Source organism: Azolla caroliniana, unplaced genomic scaffold (assembly GCF_043228905.1).
Source record: "Azolla caroliniana isolate FFs.n. ecotype wild unplaced genomic scaffold, voAzoCaro1.0.p SCAF_9, whole genome shotgun sequence".
NCBI classification, from domain to species: domain Eukaryota; kingdom Viridiplantae; phylum Streptophyta; class Polypodiopsida; order Salviniales; family Salviniaceae; genus Azolla; species Azolla caroliniana.
This window is the reverse complement of record NW_028230444.1, coordinates 15,279,082-15,303,029: the sequence shown is the minus strand read 5'-3', so window position 1 is coordinate 15,303,029 and position 23,948 is coordinate 15,279,082. Positions and strand designations below refer to the sequence as shown.

At 38.6% G+C, this 23,948-nt stretch overlaps 1 protein-coding gene across 1 annotated transcript; it reads left to right on the top strand.

The window, feature by feature from the left end:
- Nucleotides 1-453: 453 nt before the first annotated feature.
- Nucleotides 454-23,606, top strand: CCDA (cytochrome c biogenesis protein family). The gene is made up of 12 exons (XM_087324520.1): nt 454-558; nt 657-773; nt 3,410-3,526; nt 4,612-4,822; nt 4,920-5,005; nt 5,100-5,131; nt 5,242-5,403; nt 13,459-13,531; nt 13,631-13,731; nt 13,812-13,904; nt 14,006-14,052; nt 23,383-23,606. The coding sequence occupies exons 1-12, from the start codon at nt 495-497 to the stop codon at nt 23,462-23,464; spliced, it is 1,185 nt and encodes a 394-aa protein (XP_087180646.1). The 5' UTR covers nt 454-494; the 3' UTR covers nt 23,465-23,606.
- Nucleotides 23,607-23,948: the final 342 nt, after the last annotated feature.

Here is a 23,948-nt window from a genome sequence, read left to right as displayed (position 1 = left end):
TACCCTTCACTTATGTAAATATTAGTGACCTACCCTCACCTACGTAATGTGTGCATAACAACCCTCTACCACAAACTTTCATCTCATAGATAAACTATTATCATGCATTAGGTGAGTGGGGTTACTAGCATTGGGCGACGGGGCTATTGGTGAGAGAGCTAGGTTATCGGTGATAGTAGAAGGGGGTAGAGCCGGGCAATCGGTGACAAAGGCTAGTCATAGTTGGGTTGCTAGCAACGCAACGCACATGCTTGGATAAAGATATGCACGGTGCAGATCGCACACACCCTTCCAAACGTGCCCTGCACCGTCCAATTCCCCTGCCCCCGCCTCATATGTATTGATTTGGTAGCAAATAGAGAAGAGCGTGCGTTAGTCACTCTTCTCCTTGCTTATGTACGTACGTATGTATATGTATGTATATTATATGTACATATGTATATATAGTTGTACTATTTGCAGGCCACTCACTCAGTTTCGTGTTCGTTCTCCTCATGACTGTTCCCTCCATGGCCTTATCCAGCTTCACTGCCCACACCCCATCCGTGCTTCAATCAGGTCTCTGTCTCTGTCTCTGTCTCTGTCTCTCCCTCCCTCCCCCTCCCTCTCTCCTGATTTTTCGTGCTAACATTTCAATGGAATATATGTATATGCAGTCCCTTCTTCTCTATCTCTGGTTAAGAGACCATCTGCGATTTCCTTGTCCAGAAGAGAAGACTCATTTTTGTGTAAAAGTTTGATCCATGGAGCAAGTTCTGCTCTGGCCTTCACAGGTATGGGCGTGCATTGCATATTTGTGGGTGTAAGCGCATGTGTATGCTTTATATGTATACATGCATATATGTGTGTATGCATATTTTATGTGTATGAGAATGTGCACGATATCATAAAAAGAAAAGAGTGTGTGTATGTGTATGTAGAATTGCTAAAAAAGTCTGTATGTGTATGGAGACTTTGCTGTTTCTGATGTCATTGCGATCAATTGTTTGGATCCCCAACGGAAAACACATAAATCTGATACATTAGCTTGTACTGCTTATTTGGCTATAACAAAAATGAACTTGATGAATTACGTTGATAATAATGTCTATCATAGACATTAATATAAATTTGTTTGAGATGGTATTGGCTGTTATCGGGAACTACTATGATGAAGTAGCCTGAGATGGGTGTGCCAATCATGGGAAATAGAGGGACGAATTAGTTTGAGATGGTATTGGCAATCACGGAAAATAATGATGGATTAATGATTGTGAAATGATATTTGCGTATCATGGAAATGAATGTGCTGAATGTGTTTGGAAGAGGTATTTGAGCATCATTGAAATGAATATGCTGAATAAGTATGAAAAATTGTATTTGAGCATCATGATGAGCTAGTTTGAAAATGATAGCGGTTATCATGGAAATTAATGCAATGAATTAGCGTGATATGGTATTGGACGTTTAAACACCGAAGATTTGCTACCATAAAGTGTAGATAGAGTATACCGTAGCAAGAAATCTTTGACAATGCCAATCCACAGAAACAAATATAGATCATACAAATACAGAAGAAAAGGGTAGACTACCAAGCATATATGTAATTGATACCAAGTATACTGAAGAAGTAATCAAGCAAGATTACATGTGTTGTTTATTTGAGGATGATCAGTTCAGTGTTGATCAAATCTTGTTTCTGACGCCATCTCTCTTTCTGAATGCTCATAGGTAAAACTTTTATGTTTCATGATTAAATCCTGAATCCTAAAGTTAGTCTTCTTTTGTGAATGCCCAGTTTCATGAATGTAAAGACCTTGATAGTAGATAATTATATTATTGATATGTAATCTTCACTTGTCATCATTGATTTTAAACATACTGGAAATGAAAACGATGCCTAGGAGATGGCTCATCATAGAAGGATCCATGTGGCCTATCTCAAGATGTAGCTGAATATTGATGCAAGTGAATGCTCAGATATTAAAAACCTAAACTATAGAATATATTATTAGAGAGATGGAGCTCAATACATGTATGTATGCCAAAGCTTTTCTCAAATTGCAGTTGAATCTTGATGCATTTGAATGCAGAAATAATAATTAAACGAAATTCCTGAATGTTTGATCAGAGATTAGGTTGAATGCTCATGCATCTAGGTTAATGAAAAATGCTAGTTGGAATGCAAGAAGAGATGGCTATGGATGAATACATGCAATCAAATCTCAAGTGGCCAGAGAGATGTACAACACGAGTTGAAGCATTAAAATGAAACATGATTTTTTGCCATGAATTGATATGGTCAAAAAGTACAAAACAATGCCAATGTACTTGGGGGTAGTCATGAAGTCTGCTGCATCATCGAAACCTTGGAATTAGTTACTACAAGGAAAAGTTGTGTCATATGTGTGAGTTGGCTAGATAGAAAGAAAATAGCAGCCACGGGGGGATGCCATGACTATTGTTATAAAGATGGATGCAGCATTGATAATTATGAAAGAAAATTGAAGGGGAAGCCTGAGACCACTTATCTTACACCCAGAATGATATCAAATGACAATTTAAAACCATACTTGTAGATCTATCTATCTGCCTTTCAAAAGATGATGGAAGTCAAGGTTGGAATTTAATTGCATCCATAGTCATCTGAAATAAGGTCCATTTTCCAATGATGATTTTGCTTCAATGTTTTACGATTCTTCAAGGGAAACATTGTACATTATACATTCAAGGTAGAAATTATACCCTTTATTTGATATTTGTTTACATGGCTACATATTGAACCCCTGGGCAAGGAAGTCAGATTGCTCATAGGATCCATACACTGAAAGCTTGTAGTATTGAATATCTATTATGAGCAATCAAATATGTAGAATTGGCAGCTGTTTTTGGAGGGGCTCTGATTTATAGAGGGGTTGTATTATGCAACTCAAGAAAATATTGTTGAACATTGTCTGTCAGGCATGGCCAATGATCATGTAGGACGGTTTTGGTAGAGTCTATACTGTCAACAGTCTTCAAGCTGACTGAAAATTTATGAGGGAAAGATGTAAGATCTAATAATATATTTTGAATTGCCTATTCTTTATGCATCCTCCTATGGTTTTCCACATGATTATTATTTTTATTTATGGATAGATTCTGTTTATGCCTATTTATGAGAATTAAAGAGAAGATCAAGAAAAGAAAAAGGAGAGGCATGGTGATGGGCCAAAATGCCAGATATGAAAGCTATCAGTGCAAACTTCAGCTTCTATGAGTCCCCATCTAAATATTGCAAAAGTATTGATTTCATTATGGATACATCGCCTAGACAAAGCACATGCATGTGATATAAACAAAAAAGTAATACAGTTGATTGGAGAGATGTGAAATTTTCATGCAATATATTCAAAAAGTAATATTGGGTTTTCTTATGGTTATATTACAGGAACAAAAGATGCACTTGCTGCCTCGGATGCATTTGCTGCTCTCTTCACTCTGGTTCAACTTTTATCTTTATCTATGTTGTTGAGATTGCAGATTCCTGTAAACGGATTCACTGAGGGTAATTGAACAGACTGAACAGAAGAGATATAGGGAAATTAGTTAATTCTACTATTTTCCTTGTGGGTTCTTTGCGGCACAATGAATTGACAAAGCTGTTTTTTTCCATCACATTGTATTCCCAGCTTCTACACATGATGCGTTTAGGAAAGAAAATTTGACCGATATTGCCTAAATCCAGACTCTATTTACATCCTTCCATGAGAAAGGAGAAATGCATGAGTCTTCAACAGGTATTCTTATGAAAGTTGAGCTCAACATGGATATAGGGAGCTTGTAATCAATACCTTTCCTAGAAATGATTGGAAATTTTCCTTTCTACAAAGAACTCATGAAAAAATAAAGACATTGAGGAACGCGAACCTATGTGTCTATTTATTTAGTCACCAGCAGCTGGAATTGCAGCCAATTATGTTCTAGGAGAGGATAAGTATAAAATTCGAATCTATGCAACAATACGAGGAAGAAAGAACCTATATTTTTTCCTGTATTACTTTTTTGTCATCATTTTTCTACATTTATTTCACACAATTAAATTGGTTTGTTCTCAAGAAAGCTAATCAATTGCATGAAAAGGGACAAGTATTTCTGTGTGCATGTAGCATGTAGATTTACTATGAATCACCTATATAAGCTTGCAATAATCTAACTTTTGGAGATGCCTATACATTTCTAAAAAGGTGATTCCCAGCACAAAAATTAGCTCGTTTTCATGTGTCTCAAAACTGTCCCAACTTTAGATTATGTTGAAGCCTGTGTAACATATGAATGTTTATGTTTGGCTTTCATAACCAATGGTACAGGCTGCATCACATTTCTGATAACTTGACAAAGTTCGTGGATTCCATAGTACTAATTCTTGTCCATCATTATCATGATGATGTTCTGTGATAAATGCTGCCTTACATACATCCAAAAATCCTGTAAAATATTCATAGCCTTCTTAACTTGCCATTACTCCATTTTATCTTATCTAGTGAAGGTAGAACAATATATAAACGAATGGTCAGTTTATTTGATAAGTACTTCGTAGATACTTAAACCATAGTAGTTTTTAAAACTGCAAATGGTTGCTTTTTGATATAGTCTCAAAATGTAAGGAACTTAAAATTAGTGTTAACTGTGTGGATCTTTACCACATAACACTCAACATTCAGGGAGGGGAGACAACATTGCAATCTTCTTTATTCCTATCTGATGCTGGAGCAGCTGACTGGTTCAGCAGCCTATTGTTTAATGCTGGTCAGAATGCGAATGAAGTTGTGGAACTGCAGTTGAGCTCTTTAGGTCCACTGAGGTACATACAAATTGATACTTAAGCCTACATATATGGAATTAAAGGAACTCTTGTCATCATTGACATTATTTGTTGAATGACTTGCCTATTTGGACAGCGTTGCTATTATTTTTGGAGCAGGTTTGGTCACAAGTTTTTCACCATGCACTTTAAGTGTCTTGCCATTGACTCTTGGGTATATTGGTATTAACTTCATAACTTCTGTAAAAGTTTTAGAAAGAAACGTAAAAATTTAGTTTACAAGAGAATGCTCATGCATGTTAATTTGCTTGTATAGGGGCCTCTGGAGCTGGGAAAAGCCGTGGGCAGGTTGGAACCCATCATTTTCATCTATTATAATCCAACTTAGATTTATAGTACCCTAATTAACATTCTCATTAACTATCTGTTTTTGAGTTCTGTTACTGGATTTGGTACAGACTTTCTTGGATTCTCTGTCATTCGCTTTAGGACTTGCCACGACGCTTGCCCTCTTGGGCGTTGGGGCCTCATTGGCCGGAAAGGCTTATGGGCAAATTGGGCAGGGATTACCCATAGGTGCATCCATTTTGGCGATAATAATGGGTTTGAATCTTCTTGAGGTAAGGTTCATGATACCTTTTATGTTCTGTTTTCTGAAGTCTTGCTGTCTTGCTCCACCAACACAAACAAAATACAGGGTCACATGACTAGTTTGAGAACATGTATAATAATAAAAGTTTCAAAACAGCAAAGGAATCTGCCAGATGAGACTAGATGCTCTTACCTCCAAGAGTGCTTCTCTTGAGAATAAACCTGAAAAAAACACATAGTTAGTATGTTTCAAATTTGTAACATCATGAATAAGAGTAAACAGATTCAGACTTAGGTTTTGTTGCTCTTACCTCCAAGAATGCTACTCTTGAGAGTAAGCCGTTACAAAACACACAGTTGGTATGTTCTGAACTTGTAACATCATGAATAAGAGTGAACAGTTGGTTTTGTTCGTCGCACCTCCGAAGAGATACTTACAAATAATGTAAGTATTTATTCTTGTGGGCAAAAAGACCGAAAATCTTCTATGATAAAATTAGTGAGGTATCCATCTAATATTATGTGCCTTGAAAATGATTGTAGGGCATTTCTCGGGCCAAACTACAATATTGGACATCTTAATACATGCACTATAAAAGATGTTTTTTCTTTTTTTTCAAACCAAGCCATAAATAGTTTATTGTATCATGAGTAGTCATTGAGAAAGCTATTTTTTGGTGTCCCTGATCTGGTTTCCTACATTTATTGGGGGATAAAGGCTCTATGTACTCTCCTCATGTACACTTTGCCCTTTCCTCCTTGTAGCTCTTCTCTAGAGCGTTCTAGGGTTTTGTTTTCCTACTTATGCAAACATAATACTTTGACCTTTAGGCATTTGGGATTTTGGATGTTTTTAACCTGTTCATATTGTCCAAGTGGCTAAAGTGCCCACTTTCATAAAATGATGTCCCAATATCCCAAACCCTAGATTTGGGATAAAACTTGTATTAATTGTCTTTATCTCTCTTCATTCTATTTCTATTTACTTCTTTACTTCGTTATGTTTATTTTGAATTTGCTGTTCTCAAAAAAAAGACAACATTTTAAGATGTAGTCTCTTGTTTGGTCTTATAGGCCATTTTGGCCTCTTCAAAGACGTTAATATATCTTTCTATGGAAAAATGAGAAAAACACCTTTATTCTCAAGAATATACATATATGTCACAACAGGAGAGAGAAACACACAGAGATCACTTTTTACATGAGGAGAAGGTCCCTCTTAAAGGCCAAGATCTGGCCGTTGGGATAACTATATGTTGGGGCTGGCTAGCCGTTTTGGCTATAACTTTAATCATTCTCAACACTCCCCCTTAAGCTGGGCGAAAGATATCCACTAAGCCCATCTTGTCACACAGTCTAGAAAGACTTACTAGCCCAAGTCCGTTTGTAAGACAATCTGCTACTTGATCTGTTAGCTAAAATAATCAGCCCCAAGTTGTAAATCTATCCCCATATGTGCTCTTAGAGTGCACAGTTTGTGATAGCGCCCCAAATGAGAAGCGGCTAGTGTGCAACTCGACCATATGGGTCGATAAGGTGTTAATCTAGGAAACCGTAGATGCGTAGGATAGGCTCTGGAGCTGTTTCGTGGAGTAGTAAAAAACAACCAACAGTGGCACTATCTTCAACGGAGGCAGAATACAAAGCAACATGCATAGCGGCATGCGACGATAGCAGGTTTTAAAACAACGTCTCTAGCTGCTCACACAGTTTCAATGGTAGAGCTCAGTGAAGGATCTCTAACCCTCACGCTTTGATACCATGTAAAGAATCTAACTCTAGTAGAGTTGAGTATTCAGAAGCGTAGTGTGTGTGTGTGAAAGAAAGATATATTAACGTCTTTTAAGAGGCCAAAATGGCCTATAAGACCAAATAATAGATTACATCTTAAGTGTTGTCTCGTCTTTGAGAACAAATCAAAATAAAATAAATACTACATAGTAAATATAAAAGTAAATAAGATGAAAAGAGAAGAAACAAGGGAATCTGGTTTTTGGCACATGTGAGATCCTCAAGTTAGGTATATTGTAGCTTTTGTCTTCGAAAGATCTCTAGCATAGGTCGATCAAGAATGGAAATGTCTCCGAAGCGAGGGAAGCACCTACGATGGCGGGAGATAATGGCTTTTATCTGTCGATGACAAGGGTGTTGAGGTCATGGTCCATGGAGGCGGGGCCTACGTGCATGGCAAATTGCCATTGCCCGATCAATTGTAACCCCTTTGTTATGTCCTGGTTTGAAGCCCATTTGTGTATCCCGGGGTTGACTTCTAGCACTAGGAGTGATGGGGCTAAAGAAAGTTGTGATTGTTCTTTGTGGATGAGCTTGTGTGGCTGTATTCTTCAATCACTTTTCCCGATGTCTCTTGAGCTCTAGCAAGAAAAGTCCTAGGCATCGTTGGTCCTCATATTCCATTACCTTGTGTAGTGGGCCAAAGCCTTGTTTAAAGAGGCAATGGTATCTCCCTTTGATTTCATAAAAGACATTACAATGACAAACATAGTGTTCCTTTGATTCCACTCCTTGATGACACAATTGGCAGATTCTCTCTTCTAGAGATCGTCGTGTATATCTGCCTACCTCAATCTGTAGCTGATGTGATGAAGTTCTTAGCTGCCCTATCACACTACGCAACGCATAGGATAGATGTATATGTCCATATAAGGTGGCCTGATGACGAATCCATCCTCCGATGTATGTAAGAAGTGCGTCTTATAGTGGGCCATCTTTGTACTGAGTGGTATTTTGGGGCTGATCCATGTTATCTTGTTTTCCAAGTTAATAATAGCAGTCCAGATCACTCTATTCTTTTCCACTTTGGTCATATTTAGGTGGGGACAGTCCAAGCTATATTGGAACGACGGTAGTGCATTTATACTCATGCCATGTAACTCAAACCATTGCTGCATTTTAGCATACCAACAATGAGTGTCTCCATTTTCAGCTAGTTGTCTTGATGACATAAGTGCCAACCTTGGTACCTTCGTTTAGGTAGCTCCCAAAGACATTGGATAAATGTCACTGATCGGAACAATGCCTTGGTTATTATAGGTGTTACTCCCATCTCTGCCCGGATTATATCGTGGGGCACCAATGCTTTGCTCCTTATCATGCGAGCAATCATTGACACTAAAGGTCTCTCTAAATCTTTCCAATGATTTGCCTTGTTAAGACTTGGTCCCCATGTTTCTACTCCATAGAGAAGAGTTGGTGTGACAAGTGTATCAAATAACCATAGTTTAGTCTGTGGCTCTTGGAACTGCAGATGTGCACATTGTCTCTTGAGAGCACCTAGGGCTGCATATCCACGAGAAAGTCGGGCACAAGTAGTCTCCTGTAAGGAGAACCTAGGTCCTGTAAATGTTACTCCTAGGTATGTGTAGTGGCGTGTGTATTCCACCTTTTCCTCTCCCAAGAAGAATTCTAGTTTTGATCTTGTTACCCATGCTTGAGTGGTGTTAAACACCATCACTTTAGTTTTGTCCATGTTGATTGACAAACCTTTGTCCATACAAAATAGTTTTAAAGCATTTAGATGTCTTTGTAGTCCCTCTGGAGAGTCAGAAATCAGCACAATGTCATCAGCATAGAGTAAATTTGTATAGCTATACCTACTAGGCGTGCTCCGGAACCCCCGAATCTCTCTATGTAATGTGATACCTCATCTATGTAGAGACCGAAGAGAGTAGGGGATAATGGGCATCCTTGCTTCACTCCAATTGTGCTACCCACTGCCTCTGACAAGCCCTTGGGAGACCGCACTTTTCCTGACACAGATTCATAGAGTGCATAGACTCCCCATTGCATATATGTAGGAACACCAAGGGCTTCTAGCCGCTGCATAAGCCGAGCATGTGGCACAATGTCAAAGGCTTTTCGGAAATCCACAAAGCAGCAATAAATCCTCTTATTGTGGGCTTTGCCCTCCTCAATAAGGGCCCGGAGGGTGAATATGTGATCCAAAGTTGTGAACCCCTTCCGCAAGCCTGCCTGTCCAACTGAACGGCAGCCATTTTGCTCTGCCCATATACACAATTCTGATTCTAGAATCGACCCATATAGTTTAGCCAAGTAATGGCCAATCATGATTGTCCTATAGTTGCTTGGCATCATGGGGTCTCCACTTTTGAGGGTTGGCACAATGGTATGCTGAGTCCATATAGTAATAATGACCTTGCCATCTCTATATACGGCCCATTTTCCTTCCTTTCTTGCATCATGCACTCGTGGCATGTTTTCTTTGCGGTGTGCCACTTGGGCTGGAGTGAGAGTGAGTGTATAATCAAGAGAAGGAATCAGAGAGAATAACCAGAAAATAAGATAACACACAGTAGGAGGATGATAACTGATGCACTTAATAGAGCTATGTTAATTAACTAAAGATCATCAACAAAACAGAATGGGCAAAGGGGGTTTTATATACAAGTCCTCAAGGGAGTGCCATATTAAATGTGTTGGTGGAATCTAACCAAGATATCCACTTGAGTACGATTTTGTTATAAGAATATCTAATATTCTTTGACCACATTAACACTCGACAACTACACGGATTACAATAAAATGTGCTCACACACTCGACAACTACATAGAGTACAATAAAGTGTGCTCACACCATTTTACACACATCGTCCTTTTCTTCATAAGCACATGTTCACACAAGTTGAGCTTGATTCTCAACACAAATATTATAACAAGTGAAATTTATGAGGCTCGAACCTATAACCTCACATATCAAACACTGAGTCTAAACCATTAAAATACGTTCTTCCACAAGTTTACATTCTCATCACGATAGCTATGTCTTATGTAATATTACATACATTGCTAGATGAGACACATAGCTATCATGCATCACACATAGCACATGTGTGCCAAGTGGCAATTATACATTGCATGCACTCTCTCATACATGCACTCACACATCACATGCATTTTTATTCAAACACCTATTTAAGGAGAAGGAAGGGAAGCATGTAGGCATCAAAGGAAAAATACATTTTTTGATAGTCAAGAAATTAAGCTAGGTTAGTGCAAAGGTTTCTCATCTCTCAAGATCAAAGTCAAGGTTTTGAGCGAGAGTTGAGCAGAGATAAGGTGTCATCCTTATGGTCGAATGTGTAACTTTGGTAAATAAAATCTTATATTCCCAATTTAGTAAAGCATATTTTCATCATTATTCTTTGCTTCTTGAATCATATACTATCTCCATCTCTTGTCTATGCTCGTCCATCATAGGCCATTATCTCCTGCCATCATGGGTGCTTCCCTTGCTTCGGAGACCTCTCCATTCTAGATCAACATATGCTAAAGATCTTTCGAAGACAAAAGTTAAAATATATCTGACTTAAGAATCTTGCATGTGCCGAATCTTTCTGTTATTGGGGGTTTTTGGATGAATTTCTCTAGCTTGACCAATGTTAAAAGTGTCTTTTAGATAAGAGATTCAATGTTAACAGTTTTAAACTTTGGAAAGATCTCAATGCAAGGTATACTCTTTTCTAAAATTTACAGCTGTAGAATCAAGTGATATGACAACTCATGCATGTGTCACATTCAACAAGAAAGCAAACATACTCATTAAGATGTCCGTGTCAAATGAGGCGTTGGTAGGTCTCAAGTGTTTGAGCATTGCATGTGTCATTTAGAAGAAGCTGAGGAGCAAGTAAGAATACCACACATGTTGACCAAGTGCATCTCATGAAGATAGTAGTCAATATGCAAGGGTGAGTCAAAGTTGCTGAACACTTAAGTGTATTTTTGAGTATATCATCCCAGTTGCAAGATTCAAGTCGTACTCATTGATGACAAACTGAAGGCTATTTTCTTGCTTATGATGTTGTCTGACTCTTGGGAAACATTGTGGGCCTCGTTTTCAAATAAAACCAAATCTTACATTTTATGGTGCTATAGGGGTCAATCTTAAATGATGAAATCAGGCAGAAAATGAGTGCAGGAGGAAGATCAGAGAAGAAGAGAAAGGTAGAGCACAGAAATAGGAGCAATAGCAAAGGGTATATATTCTGATATAATATGCTATTAATGTGGTAGGAATTGCCTGAGAAGCTGTCAAGTAGGTACTACAAAAATGATCAATAGAAGAAAGAAGATCAATGAATGATAAGAAGAATGAGAACAAAGAACCCAAAGCAAATCAACAAGGCAGTTTCAAAAGCAAGGAGAAAACTAATGTGGTCACTATTGTCATTATTGAGGAGCTATTTGATGCTGCCAAACACGTACTTTGTGCTACTATGTTTGATGATGCCTTTGACCTCTATGTACAAGACACGAAAATCACCAAAGATGAATTGATGCCTTGTTGGCTTGGATTCTGGATTCAGGTGCATCCTTTCATGTGATATCTACATTTCATGCAAACAGTTATGATGGTAATGTTTTGTAAAGCTCATGCCTGTTCTATGGATGGAATTAGCATAGTGCATTTGGTCTTGCCTGATATCCAAGAGCTTGTAGTGCATGATATCAGATATGTACCCAGCATCACGAAAAGTATTTTATTTGTGGGACAGCTAGATATACATGGATATAATAATGTGCTCAAGTATTTTATTTGTGGGACAGCGAGATATACATGGATATAATAATGTGTTCAATGGTGCCTCGTAGAAATTGACCAAGGTTACTATGTTGGCTGTAAAAGGTAAGAAGAGGGGTCCTCTTGGCTGCTTGTATGCAAAAGCTTTGTGTGGCTCTCACAACTGATCTTGTTTGGATTTCTATCAGATTGATGATGATTTGGATGAAGTGCTGCACTTCAAGCAACAAGTAATTGCAGTATCTAGTACCGAGGCTGAACATATTGCAGCTATTGAGGCTTGCAATGAAGCCATATGGTTAGCATGCCTACACAGTGAGATTGCTATACCTACAGGAAGATACTTGAGGATGTTCTGATCTCGTTGAACAAGGTTGACACATCACAGAATCCTGCAGATGTTCTCATTAACTGCCTCCTAAAGACACAGTGCCTGTTAACTGAGATGTTGTTGGAGGGTAAAGGTCCCAATGAGTCTCCTAATGTACACTTTGAATTTCCTCATAATTTTTCTTGATCAGAGTTTTTGAGAAACAATTTTCTTACTTGTACAAACATGGTATTTTGTCCTCTGGTTCACTGAGACATTTTTAGCCTACTCACACTGTCCAAGCTGCTAATTTGTCCAGACTTAATAAAATGATATCCCAAAACTAAGAAGTCTTAGATTTGGCAATAAAACTATGGCTACCCCCGTCTCTCAGCTTGCTTGTGCCATTTCTCTTTCTTTCACCTATACCTGGTTTATCAAGGCTCTCCACCTCCTTTTAGGCAAGAATCAAGTTCATTTACATATTTTGATTTCCTGATAGCTATAGATATCCCTAGTTTTCTATTCTTTTTAGGATCTATCACTATTGGTACAACCAACCATACGGTTCAGATTCCTCCGTTTCTTTCTTCGCATAGTTAGGGTTCACGACATTTTTTCTTGGCGGCTGTTGCATCCTTCTTTAACTAGATTTTGTGTTCACATACAGAAGGATTGTGCCTTCTCACATCTGTATAGACCAGACAAAATGCCCTACTACCTTCATGTATTGGATGAGCAGCTGTAGCATGTTCATCATGAATTGTTTGTCTAGATTGCTATTGAGCATGAGAGTCTTCACCAGATCTGATGTTCATTTCCAGAAATTTATCTTCCTCATCATGAATATGGCAGCCATAAATGATAAGACTAATTAGTTACCCTTTTGCTCAGTTGTAGGCCATTTTGGCCCCTTAAAAAGATGCGAATCTATCTTTCTTTTATTCTGGGTCTTGTGGGAAGGTTTGTCCTAACTCCAAAGAATCAAACTTGTTTCCAGTTGTATTGTTTGTATTGCTGAAGTTATGCTGTTGAGCTTCACATAACTTGTCTGAAATCCAGTTCATCTTCCAAGTTCAACTAGTACTATATAAAAATGAAAAACGAAAAAAATAGATGAGTCCATGAAAGGATAAACGGAATGATGATACCAAACTCACACATTATCTCAGTCACATTCTGTCTTCTCAATTCTGTCTTCTGATTGGCACTTTTAAGGTTATTGAGCTACAACTGCCATCTTTCTTCGGTGACTTCGATGCTCGTGAAGCAGCAGCTAGCCTTCCATCAAGTAACATATTGATCTATAATTGATCTAAATGTCATGAATAGTAAAATTATTAAATATGAGATATACTCTTGCTCACTTTTATTTGTGTTTGCTCTGCAGGTCTACAAGCATATCTTGCTGGTCTTACATTTGCACTTGCAGCTTCTCCTTGCAGTACTCCTGTTCTAGCAACCATATTAGCCTATGTGGCTACTTCTCAGGTTGAAGATCAGTATTACATTCATATTTATCTCTTCATTAAGATTTTGTTAATTCAAACTTGTTCTGTGCTTTCTTGAAGGACCCCTTACTTGGAGGTGGCCTTCTTTTAGCTTATACAATGGGGTATGTTGTACCCCTGTTGGTTGCTGCTTCATTTGCAGGAGCACTTCAGGTTTGAATATGCCTTTATTTTAGGATTTAATATTTGTTTTGCTACCATATAGAGATCCAATCTCTTAACAACTTTAGCACTGTTGACTTCTTATGTATCAGCGGCTTCTTTCATTTCGGAAATATTCAGCTTGGGTTAACCCGACAAGGTTTGCATCCATGATTAGTTGAAATGTTTGAAGGAAATCTTGAGCATTAAAATAAATCCACCTGTAGTTGAAATTAATATGAATACTAGCATTTTAGAAAAATACTGTTATAATTGAGTACACTAAAACGATATTGTAGCTCATATAGGGAATACTAATGAGTTTACGACAGATGCATGGCAATATAGTGAACATGCATGTAGAGGCAAAAAAGTTTGTAACTTGCCACGTCATCATTATAACATTCACTGCATCGTTAGTTTTCTCCACTACTTAAAATCATTATGCTCCTAAGTATATTTTATCCCCTTACATAATTGCATTTGTTATAAACCCCACTCTCATTTTTGTATTTAATGCTTTGTGGCTCACTAAGAAATATATTTCTTATTAGTTATTATTTATTTATTTGCTGCCAGTAGCCTCTCATTGTTCATATTTTTCTCCCATCGAATTCAGTTTTCTTTGAGCAGCCAACAATCTGTTTCATTTTTTCCATTTCCATCCCTCCCACTCTACAAAGGAGGCACTCCAAACAACCCTAAATAGTCCCACTTAAACGATCATTTAGGGAGTAGGCAGTCCTTCGCATGTAGTTACCACAATCTGTTTACAACTTAAGAAGAGTGACTCCATGGCTTCGAATGACATTATTGTATCTTCCACCCTTGCTCAACCTTCCAAAGAATATTAGGGAACAAACTATCTTGATTGGGAATGGTAGATCATGACCTTGTTGCAATACATTTGTTTATTGTTACGGGATTGAGCCCAATCGTAAGGATACTTCAAATGTTTTATCTTCATCTCTCACACAAGTTACAATTGACTCTTGGCTCATTTTTTATCCTCTTCAACATGAAGCCTTAGGTTCCTTCCGAATTTATGGAAAAGATAATGAGACAACTCGAGAATTGCGGGATGCAGTTCAAAAAAAGGTATCAAAGACAAAATAAGTCTCAAATGATAGCTCTGGAGAGCCATTTTAACCAATCTTTGAATTTCTGATGGTTCTGATATTATGGAGTAGATCACAGATTTTGTCTCTCTTTAGAAAAAGCAGCTTGTTCCTTAAAAAGCAAGACCACTGAAGAAGACTTTGTGCATCATTGATTGCCAAGTTCCAAAACTCACTCCAATTGTTTCCCCTCCCTCTACACACCAGCTTCCACCACTTCCAAAGCGGCGTCAAGCCACCATTTGTGATTCCCATCTCTACAATGCCGAAATTCATGAGTGTACAGCTTGTTCTCCTACCAACACGAAAAGAACACGCAGGTCACAACGGTCTCTTCACTCATGCAACTTTGCCTTACTGTGCATTGTTGTGCAATCACAAGAACCCACTACAGAAAAAGAGGCTCTTGTTCTTCCAAAGTGGAAAGCGGCAATGGAAGTTGAACTTAATTCCATTGAGCGGAATAATACATGGGAGCTGGTCCCTTGGCCTCAATATAGGCAAGCCATTGGACTGAAATGGATTTTCAAGACCAAGTACCATGCCTTCCGTGCACTACGCTGATTTTGAACATTGTAATTATTGTGTTTATGGTATGCATGCTCAAACGTCTCATAAATGGTCTCTTTGGCTAAAATTTTCTTCTCTAGAGGTAGTACATTCAGATGTATGTGATGCTAGAATTATCTTTAGGGGGAAAGAAATATTGTCACTTTTTGTTGATGATACTATATGGAAGGTATGGATTTACCCTATTCATAGCAAGGACAAAGGGCTTGACAAGTTAAAAAAATTCTTGACATTGGTTAACAATCAGATTGATAAGACACTCAAGTGCCTTTGCTCTAATAGTGGTGGGGAATATGTGTCCAAGGCTTTTCAGGTATTTTATGAAAGCAAAGGGACGAGGGAGCTCACCACCTCTCATAAACCACCCCAAAATGGAGTTGTAGAGCATATGAATCGGACTATACAGGACAATATCCGTGCTGTGCTGTATCATGCTGCATTACCCTATGGCTTTTGGGCAGAGGCTATTATGACAGCTGTTCACTTCAATAATTGGTCATCAAACACATCTTTGGGGGAAGGAACCCCTTAGGAAGCATCGTTGGGCAAGCCACCATTATATGCTCACCTGAAAGTGTTGGGCCACGAGGCTTTTGTGCACGTTTGTAACAAAGAACACAGCCAGAGTCCTGTAAATGTATTTTCCTAGGATATGGTGATGAAGGGGAAATGTGGGGTAGATTGTGAGATCCCCTGAAAAGGAATACAGTACACAGCAATGATGTTATCTTCTAGGAAAATCACATGCATAAACAGCCTGTAAAGACAGTAAGTTCATAGGGTTGTGTTCCGAGAAGAAATACCTTCTGGCCAGCAAAATGTGCCGTCTGTACAGCAGCAAATACCTGCTGTAACTGTACCTGCAAATGCAGAAAATGATGCAGGAAATGATCAGATAGCCATTGCCCATAATGATGAGCCAGCAATGTGCAGGAACAGCCAGGCCAGCAAACTGTTAATGCTGATTTGCAGGTTGCAGGCTCAACAGGAAGCAAACAGTGGTCAATGGTTAGGAGATTGTCTAGGGCTACTATGTGAGAAAAGGTGTTAATAGCAGCAGCGGAACAGTTATTAGAACAAAATAGACACAGCCAAGCTGTGAGAAGGCTGTTAGGCAGCAGTAGAAAAATGGTTGCAAAGAGTAGAAACACAACCAAAGAGTAGAGCTTGTTTTTAAGTACCAACAAAAGTAAAAGTCTTTACAAAAGAGGCTGGTATAGCCTATTTATACAAAATTGGGGAAAGTGGGTGAAATGGTTGTTTGGTAGTTAAGTGACTCTTGTACTACTAAACTGGTACAATAAACTAGGAATAAGAGGGAATATCTTGGAAAAAGTGGAAGAGAGAAAAGACATTTAAAGTGTTGCAGATTATGGAGAGAGAAGGCACTTAAAGAGTTGTAGATTCTAGAGAGAGAAGAATCTAGGAAGAGAAGGAAAGAAAGAAATAAAGATATATTAACGTCTTTTAAGAGGCCAAACTGGCCTATAAGACCAAATAAGAGATTACATCTTAAGTGTTGTCTCGTCTTTGAGAACAAATCAAAATAAAATAAATATTACACAGTAAATATAAAAGTAAATAACATGAAAAGAAAAGAAATTAGGGAATCTGGTTTTTGGCACATGTGAGATCCTCAAGTTAGGTATATTGTAGCTTTTGTCTTCGAAAGATCTCTAGCATAGGTTGATCCAGAATGGAAATGTCTCCGAAGCGAGGGAAGCACCTACGATGGCGGGAGATAATGGCTTTTATCTGTCGATGACAAGGGTGTTGAGGTCATGGTCCATGGAGGCGGGGCCTACGTGCATGGCAAATTGCCATTGCCCGATCAATTGTAACCCCTTTGTTATGTCCTGGTTTGAAGCCCATTTGTGTATCCCGGGGTTGACTTCTAGCACTAGGAGTGATGGGGCTAAAGAAAGTTGTGATTGTTCTTTGTGGATGAGCTTGTGTGGCTGTATTCTTCAATAACTTTTCCTGATGTCTCTTGAGCTCTAGCAAGAAAAGTCCTAGGCATCGTTGGTCCTCATATTCCATTACCTTGCGTAATGGGCCAAATCCTTGTAGAACAAATATAATAAAGATGAAAGAGAATGCAGGTCTGGAGTTGCCACCTTCCAACATCTCCTCTCAACTCCAGAACGCCGGTCCAACATTGAGTCGACCAATGAGCTGATCAATGGCTTGCCTTGGAAGTGGCTTAGTAAATAAATCAGCCACATTTTCTTGAGTAGGACAATATGCCAAGTTGATGACTTGTGATTTCACTTCAATATGTTTTGAGTAGGACAATATGCCTTGGAAATGGTAGTTCACTTCAATATGTTTTGTTCTACAATGAAATGCTGAGCTATGTGCCAAGGCACGAGGCACTTTGGCTGTCAGTGAAAATTGCAATAGGAGAGACTTGAAAAACACCAATGTGACAAAATAATTGCATTAACCACATCAACTCACAACAAGTATCCAAGTAGGCTCGATATTCAGCTTTGTTGATGAAGTAGAAACTGAGTTTTGCTTCTTTGATTTCCAAGAAATCAAGCTTGGACCTAACATAAAACAATAGCCAAATGTGGACCTTCTAGAATCAATATCACTTGCCCAATCAGTATCTGAGTAGCCAACAAGCTCAATGCCACCTCGAGTGTGTTGGCCAAATACCGAAGAACTCGAATAGCTGCTTGCCAATAACTTTGTCTTGGAGCACTTGAGAATTGGCAGAAAATACTCACGCTATAGGACAAATCAGGCCTGGTGTAAGTTAAGTGAAGAAGGAACCCAATTAACTTTCTATATTTCGTGATATCTTCAAATATGGGAGAATTGTCTTCCCGAGATAGCTTTGAGTTTAGATCCATTGGACAAGAGAGTGACTTGCAATTTGACATGTTGGCTGCCTGAGATACCTATGTTGGCTGAGCAAGATACCGCCATGTGATTGATAGACCTCCATACCTATGAAATACTGGATAAGTCCTAGATCAGTCATTTCAAAGGTTGTTTTGAGGTCAGCGTGGAGCTCCTCGATTTTAGAAGCTAGAAGGTCATCAACATATAATATGATCAAGCATAGCAAATTATCTTGGGAAAAAACATAGAGATTGTTGTCAGCATAACAGTTCTGAAACCCAAGAGAGAAAAAGAAGGTATCAATTTTGTCATGCCAAGCTTTGGGAGCTTGTTTTAGGCCATACAAGGCTTTGTGTAACTTGTAGACCATGTTTTTCTGCTCTGAAATCTCAAAACCTGGAGGTTGTTCAACATAAACCTCCTCTTTCAAGTCACCATTAAGGAAGGCTGACTTGACATCCATTTGAAAGATGGGCCATTTGTTGTGAGCAACAAGAGCAACCGCACATCGAATAGAGGTGTACCTTGCTGTTGGAGCAAAAGTTTCCTCATAATCCACTCCTATGACTTGCGAGTAGCCTTTTGCAACTAAACGTGGCTTGTGCTTATTCAAAGTACCATCAGCATGGTATTTGTTCTTGAAAATCCATTTCAGTCCAATGACTGGTCGATGTTGAGGCCGTGGAACCAGCTCCCATGTATGATTCTGCTCAATGGAATCAAATTTAACTTCCATTGCTGCTTTCCACTTTGGAAGAACAAGGGCCTCTTTTGCTGTTGTGGGTTCTTGTGATTGCACAACAGTGCACAATAAGGCAAAGTTACATGAGTGAAGAGGCTGTTGTGACCTACTTGTTCTTTTCATGTTGGTTGGAGAACCAGATGTATACTCATGAAGTTCAGCATTGGAGAGTTGAGAATCACAAATGGTGGGTTGAAGCCACTTGGGAAGTGGTGGAAGCTGGTGTGTAGAGGGAGGGGAAACGAGTGGAGTTGTGGGAGAGGTTTGAATTGTTGGCGAAGTTAGAGATTGAGTAGGAGGAGATGGGGGGCTTGAAGGTGAGACATCTTTCTCTAAAATAGGAGATTCCGGAGGAGCTGGGATTTCAATCGTGAACTCAGGTGAAATCCTAGAGTCATCCGGCGGAGACTCCACAAAATGAACATCCCTAGAGATGACTAGGGACTTTGATTCTAAATCCCATAACCTATACACTTTAGATTGTGTGCTGTAACCAAGAAATTTGCATTTCTTGGTTTTGGACTCAAATTTCGTCCTTTTATGATCTAAAATGTGAACATAAGCATCACAACCAAAGACTTTAAAATGAGAAAGTGAGGGCTTTACACCTGTAAATGCTTTTGGAGGGGTCATTGCAGTTAACAATCGGCAACGGTTTGGAACCCAACCCTTTTATTTGTTTTGAAACCTGAACCAAACCGTTCAACATTTTTTAAACTGTTAAACCATTAAACCATTAAACCGTAAAAACCGCGGTTTCCTGGTTCGGTTTCGGTTTTCAACATAAGTCAAATTTTTAATTTTAAATTTTTAAATTTTTTTAAATTTATAAAATTTCATTATTTAGAATTTTTAAAATTTTTAAGATGTTCCTTAAATGTGAGAATAAGGTGTAAAAATGAAAAGATTGTTTAAAAACAAATTTTTAATTTTTTTCTTAAAAAATTAACAAAAAGAAAAAACCGTTAAACCGTTTAAACTGCGGTTTTTGACTGTTGAAACCAAACCGAACCGTTTTTTAAAACCTAACCCTGAACCGAACCGGTGAAACCGTTAAGCCATTAAACTGTGGTTTCGCAGTTCGGTTCGGTTCAAACTGAACCGTTGCCGATTGTTAATTGCAACAACTGCTTTTGTTGGGCAGCACTTGATGATGTAGACTGCTGTGTTGACAGCTTCACCCCAAAACGAGAGAGGAAGATCAAATTAAAATAGCATTGTACCAGCCATCTCTTGGACTGTCCGGGTCTTCCTTTTCACAATACCATTTTGTTGAGTATTGGGTGTAGAAAATTGGCGAGCAATGCCTCGTTGAGAGCAAAAATGGTGGAAAGGTTGGGAGATAAACTGTCCTCCATTGTCCGACCTGATCTTTCGAACATTATTTGATGTCTCGTTCTTAACAAAAGATTTCTCTACAAGAAAATAAACCCAAACCTTGCGGGATAAATCATCAATTATAAGCATGACGTAGCGTGCACCACCAAGAGTAGTGGTTTTCATGGGACCACAAAGATCCATGTGCACTAACTCCAAGATAGATGTTGCATGGTGAGTGGCTTCATGAGGGAAAGCACTCGATGTTGCTTGCCATGAAGACAAGCAACACATGTGGGAGTTTTGAAAATATGTAGACCCTCAACGAGCTGTGAAGAGGAGAGCTTTTGTAGAGAATCGTAGTTGAGGTGACCGAACCTAGCATGCCACAACATGGGATCTTCTTGTGCAACCAAGGCATGAGAGCCTTGAAGAAGATGAGATTTGGATTTTTTCAATGGGCTATGGGAACTTTTCAGGCGATATAAACCCCCTTCTTGTATGCCACTAGCTACAATTTGTAGTCTTTTGGTGTCAATAACTTCCAAAACTGAGCTGTCAAAGTAGACTCCATAACCTTGCTTAGTGATTCGGTAGACCGAAAGTAGGTTGGCAGAGATGCGAGGCACATGTAGCACATCTTGAAGAACGGCAGGTTCGTCATTTGAAGAAGTGTTAAGAAACACATTACCCACACACAAAGCCTCAATGCTTGAGGCATCTCCTATGGAGATTTGGGAGGAGCTACGCTTCACATCATGCAAAATGGATTTGTCATACGTCATGTGTGCCGTGGCACCATTGTCTACTAACCACTCATCAATGGTTGAGGTAGTTGGTCCAGCCAAATGTGAAGAATGTTCCTCAATGCCAAGGAAAACTGTTTCTTTTTGGCTGAGTGGACCGAGTTTGATTTTGGTGTAGGTTGACTTTCGATAGAAGAAGATTTCTTGGCATTGTCCCTTTTCTTTTTCCGACAGTCGGGCTGAATGTGGCCTTTGTAGCCACAATAATGATAGGCGATCTCCTTTTAGGCTGGGTTGTTTGTTGGTCTTGGATTGAGTTGCCATTTTGCTTCCACTTGCCTTTACTTTTCGCATGTAGAAGCATCTCATTGGAAGTTTGAGCACTTTTCTTCCTTGTTGCCCTGTCTTGTAGCATGCCAAGAAATGTATTCATATCAGGTGTGTTGGGAAGAAGAGAAATTGTGTCACAAAAGGCTGAGAATTCGCAGCAGTTGTAAGTGGATGCTCAGGGTCTGTGTACTCCTCCCTAGATACTAGGTGAGGCTTAGATGAGGGAAAAAGAGTAGAGCTTGTTTATAAGTAGCAACAAAAGTAAAAGTCTTTACAAAAGCCAAACAGGTACAATAAACTAGGAATAAGAGGGAATATCTTGGAAAAAGTGGAAGAAAGAAAGAAAGAAAGATATATTAATGTCTTTTTAAGAGGCCAAAATGGCCTATAAGACCAAATAAGAGATTGTATCTTGAGTGTTTTCTCGTCTTTGAGAACAAATCAAAATAAAATAAATATTACACAGTAAATATAAAAGTAAATAAGATGAAAAGACAAGAAACGAGGGAATCTGGTTTTTGGCACATGTGAGATTCTCAAGTTAGGTATATTGTAGCTTTTGTCTTCGAAAGATCTCTAGCATAGGTCGATCCAGAAGAGAGAAAAGGCATTTAAAGCGTTGTAGATTATAGAGAGAGAAGGCATTTAAAGAGTTGTAGATTCTAGAGAGAGAAGAATCTAGTAAGAGAGAGAATGTAGAACAAAGATAATAAAGATGAAAGAGAGTGCAGGTTTAGAGTTGCCACCCTCCAACACCTCCTCTCAGCTCCAGAACGGCGGTCCAACATTGAGTCGACCAAGGAGTTGATCAATGGCTTGCCTTGGAAGTGGCTTAGTAAATAAATCAACCACATTTTCTTGAGTAGGACAATTTGCCAAGTTGATGACTTGTGATTTCCCTAATTCACGAACAAAATGGTAATGCACTTCAATATGTTTTGGTCTAGAGCTGCCACGCACCAACATACTAAACAACCCAACAGATTTGTTCCTCGAGCAAATAATGTGGCTGTTTTATGTAATGATGACAGACTCTTGTGAACTGTCTTCCTTCAAGGCAGCAATGGATGGACAGGACAGTAAGAAATGGTATAATACCATGTTGTCAGAGATGGAATTTGAAAAAAAATGGCAGTTGAGACAGTTTGGCTTACTAGTTTTTGGTTCTAGCAAATCTGCAAAGGTGCACTTCACCTTCTATGAGATTTGTTCTCTTAGATGGACCTTTTTCTGGATTTGAATTAGTGGGTTCTTTTCATTTACTTTGCTTATCACACATTTTCTACACTTAATATAAACCCTGTTTTTCTCAAAAAGAAAGAGAAATTATGGTCCTTGGGACGTCAAGTATGACCAAGGGGAACCAAAGAACAGTACAATGCTTTTTATGTACCCTCTTAAAGGACTTCAATTTTAGTTAGCCTATCCCCGGTACTCTAATTGTTCTGCTGAATATGTCCCCAACGCCGAAATGTGTAGACAATCTTTTCATGGGTTTAAGGTTCTCCCAAGAATAGGAAACTAAGCATAAAATGCTGTTTTATCTCCATATTTCATGTTGCAAAATATGCATAATCTTTTCTTCATATCCAAACATGCCCATTGTCCTGTCTCAAAGTGAGCTATATTGTGTGCAGCGTAGTTGCATTGGCATATGACTGAATCTCAGCTTCCATGAGTATCTTCTATATATGTTAAGAATAGTGATGAAACTTCGATTTTTTCTCTGAAATCATCCGAAATGTGGAATTAAATGTCCTTGTGTGTAGATTTGTGTTTTGTAGAGAGAGAGAGAGAGGTTATTTTTGTTGCAGTGGAGCATTGCTAATTGGAGGGGGTGTATATACATTTCTGGATCGGGTTTTTCCAGCATCATCCATGTCTATGAATATGTGATGACGCTATGGTCTTCATCTGCACTCTTTTTTAATATATGTTCTCGATAGTTTTACCATTTGGAATTATGGAGCTCAATTACATGTTTAGATACATATTTTATATTAAAGCACTAATAAAAAGGAGCATAATGTATATGAAAGTTCAGCCTTAAAATCTCGAAATCTTGTTATAGATTTCGTTGAGAGGATTTTGGCACAACTCCTTTAGACCTCTTATATTTGCTGTAATTTAAAAATGGAGCAGGAATTAAAGCTCCCAACCAATGACTTACCAAGGGCAAGTGCCCAAACCACTTGGCCAATTCTATGTTTATTAATAGATTTAATTTAGAGGAATTCTCATTATGCCAGTGAGGGTATGATGGGATGTCATGATGGTAATGTTCAGAGGTGTACATCAAGCTGTTTTTGACTACTAAAAGTTCATGAAAATAAATTGAATGTGTGGAATTCTTGTACAACGTTTGAGTTATGTTATTGTA